Source organism: Leptodactylus fuscus, chromosome 4, assembly GCF_031893055.1.
Source record: "Leptodactylus fuscus isolate aLepFus1 chromosome 4, aLepFus1.hap2, whole genome shotgun sequence".
NCBI lineage: Eukaryota > Metazoa > Chordata > Amphibia > Anura > Leptodactylidae > Leptodactylus > Leptodactylus fuscus.
Genome location: NC_134268.1, coordinates 183542321 through 183548120, shown reverse-complemented (window position 1 = coordinate 183548120; position 5800 = coordinate 183542321). Strand labels below are relative to the sequence as shown.

Genomic DNA, 5800 nt, shown 5'->3' with positions numbered 1-5800 from the left:
CTATACACATTTCCACCCTGGATTTCACAGCTATGGAACAACTTTGTATAAAATATCCTATGGATGAGATAAAACCATAAGGCAGCGCCTGAGTCCACAGGGACTGAGCGGACAATGTCTGTAAAGCCACTGCCAGGCTGCCATTTCCCACCAGCAGCTCAGGAACTGCTAGAAGACGGCGAAGAAGCCAAAGTGATGGGGAGAAGACTCCCAGTGAACTTGTACACAGTTCACACACACACAGGAGGGGGTAGACACAGCAAGGCGCTGCTGGGGAGCTGTGATTGTACGAGCCGGAGCGCCCCCTGGCGGCGGAGGGCGGGGCGGCAGGGGCTGTGCTCGCCGTCTGGCTGACCCGGGCCCGGCTGCGGTGCCTGTGATTGGCTGCACCGGGCTGAGCGGTACTTCAAAGCCGGAGAGGAGCTACAATAGTGCGGGGAGGGGCGGACCTGAGCACGGCATCCACACCTCTAAAAAAAGCCAGCTCTGATATCTACGTATAAAACGGATCCTCTGAGGAGGGCACTGCTGGGATGGCCACGTCTCTGCTGGGGGTGAGTGCTGCCATGACTGCTTGTCTTTATTACCGCCTCAGTGCAGGGTTATAATAGCCGGGGTCCGGGCAGGGGCCGGCATCACTCCTCTATAGTGTGAGCAGGGGGCAGAGTCACTGGCAGGCACAGCACAGGCAACAGCGGCTCCATACACACAGTGCGGTGTGTGACTGCAGGCAGACGCAGCCTCTCCTCCTCCACAGGTACGTGCTCGGGATTCTGCAGCTTCTCCTCACCACCCTGCGTTACCGCACCGCTTCTTGCATTCATTTCTGCTCGGACTTTGGAAACTTCGAAACCATACAGACAACTGTTGCGTGGAGTTACCGCACCTCAGAGCCGCAGGGGTCCCGTGTGTGAACGGACAGGATTGATAGAACTCCCATCATACTTTATTCTTCTATCTGATGGGATGAATTTTATATGGCGATCGATATTTTTAGTTGGTGGGAAATGGACATAGAGGTTAGGAAAGGAAAACGCAAGTTACAAGCTAAAAATTGTACAGGATAGAAAAGTCTAGCGTTTTATTGAAGGCGATATTTCATTTACTAGTATTCGATTCTATTTAATATCAGATAGATGGAGAGATGATAGATAGATAGATAGATAGATAGATAGATAGATAGATAGATAGATAGGAGATAGATAGATAGATAGATAGATAGATAGATAGATAGATAGATAGGAGATAGATAGATAGATAGATAGATAGATAGATAGATAGATAGATAGGAGAGAGATAGATAGATAGATAGATAGATAGATAGATAGATAGATAGATAGATAGGAGATAGATAGATACCGGTATATACTTGTGTGTAGAAAAGAATTTTACTGGTGAGATAAAAGCTTGGAGTGTTTTATTACACAAGTTATTATGATACTAAATATAATGCAAAATTAAAAATATAGAGAAATATTCCTGATTATAAAATCATATTTATTAGAGAAAATATAATAGAAAAAAGATGTTTTATATAAATATATCTACAAATATTAATACACAGTCTAAGCTATATACTTGTAACTAGTGAAGACAGTTACCTAGTACTACATATAATACATATATATATATATATATATATATATATATATATATATATATATATATATATATATGGGAATGGAGCTGAGTCAATTAAGAAACTCTTATAAAAGTGAAGATATACGAAAATTATCTATCATATCTATTTATTTATATATTTAAATTTATTTAATTCTATTTATCGTCTATCGATCGATCTAATTCTATCATCTATTTACCCATTGATCTAATTATATTTCTCTATCTGTGATTCATTCTATCTATGTAATTCTATCAATCTATTTATCTATGTAATTCTATCTATCATCTATATTAACAGCGCTCTTATAGAAGGGGCCATAGGGATATATACATATATACACAGCGCTTTGTACAGTGACCATTGCTCTAGCAATATATATATATATATATATATATATATATATATATATATATATATATATATATGCGCCGTATATGTAGTGTAATATACACACGTGGTGATTGGTTACACTATGTATAAGTGATCTATGCAAACGCATAAAACTACAACAAAGGACTAAGCCTATTTCTGTCATTGCTGATCTGTGGTGTATTTGCCACTTCTTGTATGTTTGTATATAAGACAGTTATCTAATTGTGCTATATATCATTATACAAAATATACCGTGTATGGGGATACAGAGGTAATACGGAGTACTGTAGACAATGCGAATACAGTGAATAATAAAACTTTGCATGTGTTTCATGTATGGCAGTTGTGTTATTATACAGGGTTATATACAATATATAAATCTGCAAACTTGAGACAACAGATTAATAAGTGGCCCTAGATACATGGTTTGGACAGATACACTGCTGTATACTAGGCACAAGCTATGGTGATATAACTTTGAGTGTGTTGTATAGGTGAAATGTATATCCACCTGTTGCCATGATATAACTGTATGAAGTAACTGCGTAGTTCTGGGTTATATACAATACTCCTGGAACAATGCTACAAATCTGGATATACTGAAAGGCCATATACACTGTATCAATAGAAATAATACAACTTTGTTATTTAGTGTATGAACTTGCAGTTATCACACCGGGGGATTTGCAATACACTTTGGATACTGGTGATGAATCTTTGCATGTGCTATATGTACCCAGGGGTTTATACAACACACCTATAGTAGTTCTACAACTTTGTGTGAATTAGAAACTAGTCGTATCATGTATTGGAACTTTGTATAGACGGTATATATGCTGGAAGTGTTATTATTATTCAGCGCACTTTATAACACAGCTGCACCAGCATTATAACTTTGTATGTGTAGTATACAGTGTTATTATATATTACACATGGAACATACATGTACTATTATAACTTTGTATGTGTAGTATACAGTGTTATTATACATCATACATGTAACATACATGTACTATTATATCTTTGTATGCGCGGTATGTACGCCAGCAGTGTTATTCTAGCACTCTGTATAACACAACGCTAGTATTCTAACTTGTATGTACAGTATATACTCCAGCAGTGTTATTACACAGTGCACTGGATAACATGCATTACAGTATTATAACTTTGGATGTGTTTTATATCTCTAGCGAAGCCCTGTATAACACATCGGTAGTATTGTAAATGTATCTGTGTGCCATATACTCCAAGAGAGTACATCTGTAGTAATATAACGTTATCTTTGTTGTATATACTCCAACTGAGCACTGTATAGCACACCTGTAGTATTATAACTTTATATGTATGCTATATACTCCAACTGAGCACTGTATAGCACACCTGTAGCATTATAACTTTATATGTATGCTATATACTCCAACTGAGCAATGTATAACACATCTGTAGTATTATAACTTTATATGTGTGGTATATACTCCAAGAGAGCACTGTATACCACACCTATAGTATTATAACTTTCTATGTGTGGTATATACTTCAGCAGTGTTATCACATAATACACACCTGTAGTATTATACCTCTGAATATATAGTATATACTCCTGCAGAGCAGTATATAACATACCTATAGTCTTATAACTTTCTATGTGTGGTATATACTCCAGCAGTGTATAAGACACCTGTAGTAATAGGATGACACAAGTTTGTGTACAGGGCGTGTGTGCCAGCAGTGATATCATATGGTGTTATATAGACTTTGGTGCAGTTCACATTCACTGACGTTTTCTCCCGGTCTTTCTTCTTGTCTCCAGGAAGAGCCGCGCTTGGGATCTACACCCCTGGCCATGCTTGCAGCCACCTGTAACAAGATCGGCAGCCCCAGCCCGTCCCCGTCAGCCCTGTCCGACAGCTCGGGCTCGTTCGGGAAGGGTTTCCACCCCTGGAAGCGATCCTCGTCCTCGTCCTCCTCCGGTAGTTGCACCTTGGGCTCCGGTTCCCTCTCTGGCTTCGGGGTCAGCAGCTCCTCCAGAAGCGGCTCTTCATCCTCCAGTGCCGCGGCGGCGGCGGCGGCTGCAGCTGCCGCGGCGGCTGCAGCAGCCTTGGTATCGGACTCTTTTAGCTGCGGGGGGTCACCGGGCTCCAGCGCCTTCTCTTTGACCTCCTCCGGCGGTGGCGGTGGTGGTGGAGGCGGCGGAGGGGGAGGTGGGAACGGTCCGGTGTCAGCCGCCTCTCCCTTTGCTAACGAGTACTCTGTATTCCCAGTCAGCGGAGGATCCCAGGAGGCGGCGGCGGCAGCGGCGGCAGCAGCAGCGGCCGCAGCGGCGGCCGCGTCCCATCACCACCAGCCGGTGTTCCTGTCCAAGGTGCACGCCTCTGTAGACGGACTGCAGAGCATCTACCCCAGGGTCGGCATGGCGCACCCCTACGAGTCCTGGTTCAAGCCCTCACATACCGGGGACGTGAGTGCTGCGGCTGCCGGGAGCGCCTCCAGCTGGTGGGAAGTAGGAGCTGGCTGGATAGACGTTCAGAGCCCTGGGGCCGGAGCAGCCCTGCACCCGGGGTCCCTTCAGAGCTCCCTGCACTCCCCACTAGGCGGATACGGCTCCGACTACACTGCAGCCGGGTTCGGACACTTTACCACTGGAGGAGGTGGAGGAGCTGGGACTGGGGGAAGTGGAGGAGGCGGAGGTGGAAGTGGGGGAGCTGGGGGAACCCCCGGAGGTCATCTTCTTAGCCCAGCTGGACAGCACCTAATGGACGGATTTAAGCCAGTGCTTGGCCCTGGGACTTACCCTGACCCTTCATCCTCCCCCCTCTCTGCCAGTTCCATGCTAGCTCCCACCGGGCCACTAGGAGGCTCCCCACGCTCCTCAGCCCGGCGCTACTCTGGAAGAGCCACCTGTGATTGCCCCAACTGTCAAGAAGCTGAGCGCCTGGGCCCCGCGGGGGCGAGTCTGCGGAGGAAGGGGCTGCACAGCTGTCACATTCCCGGATGCGGAAAAGTCTACGGCAAAACGTCCCATCTGAAGGCGCACTTGCGCTGGCACACCGGGGAGCGGCCCTTTGTCTGCAACTGGCTTTTCTGCGGCAAAAGGTTTACCCGCTCAGACGAGCTGCAGCGTCATCTCCGCACCCACACCGGGGAGAAACGCTTCGCCTGTCCGGTCTGCAACAAGCGTTTTATGCGCAGCGACCACCTGAGCAAACACGTGAAGACACACAGCGCGGGGGCGGGCGGAGGAGCCGGCAATGGCGGAACCGGCAGCGGGGGCAAGAAGGGCAGCGACACCGACAGCGAACACAGCCCCTCCGCCAGTCCGCCCTGCCACTCCCCCGAGCTGCTGCACAGCACGGAAAGGAACGGCTTGGAGTGAGCCATGGACAGCATGCTGCCATGTGATCCCTATATACCCCTATATACCCTCTCTGTGCTGTGACTTAGGGACATACAAGTGACCTCAGCTGGAGCTCTCCCTAGTCCTGATAACTCCAATACAAGGAACCTGGACCCCATCCCCTTAAGACTCAGTAGTACCTGGAGCTGAGAAGGGGCCTCACCCCAACCCCCCTATAGTAATGTAATACCAGAACTGGACTGTATGGCTACAATACAGCCGGGAAGTTATATCAGGATCAATGGACAGCACTGGCCTCACTATATACTGTCCTGTATAATGCATTGTGTCCTATGGAAAATCCACCACTCAGAAATTGCTCCAAACTGCTGTCTATAGTAGTGAGGTCTCTGTTATCAGCCAACAGGTAATCCTAATGATAATATATTCACTGGACTCTATGCTAGTTT

General features: G+C 45.9%; 1 protein-coding gene across 2 annotated transcripts; it reads left to right on the top strand.

The window, feature by feature from the left end:
- The first annotated feature begins 491 nt into the window (after positions 1-491).
- On the top strand, positions 492-5488 carry SP8 (Sp8 transcription factor). Of its 2 annotated transcripts, none has more exons than XM_075271475.1 (2): positions 492-554; positions 3807-5488. In XM_075271475.1, exons 1-2 carry the CDS (start codon positions 534-536, stop codon positions 5367-5369), a joined length of 1584 nt encoding a protein of 527 aa, XP_075127576.1. In that variant the 5' UTR covers positions 492-533; the 3' UTR covers positions 5370-5488. The 2 variants fall into 2 exon arrangements, with proteins under 2 accessions (XP_075127576.1, XP_075127577.1); XM_075271476.1 differs by lacking the exon at positions 492-554 and adding an exon at positions 649-757.
- The last annotated feature ends 312 nt before the right edge of the window (positions 5489-5800 follow it).

Excerpts from the sequence above, each read along its gene's own strand:
- SP8 (XM_075271475.1), top strand. The coding sequence starts at position 534 with ATGGCCACGTCTCTGCTGGGG. Across the intron at positions 555-3,806 it reads TGGCCACGTCTCTGCTGGGG|GAAGAGCCGCGCTTGGGATC; the intron begins GTGAGTGCTGCC and ends TCTTGTCTCCAG.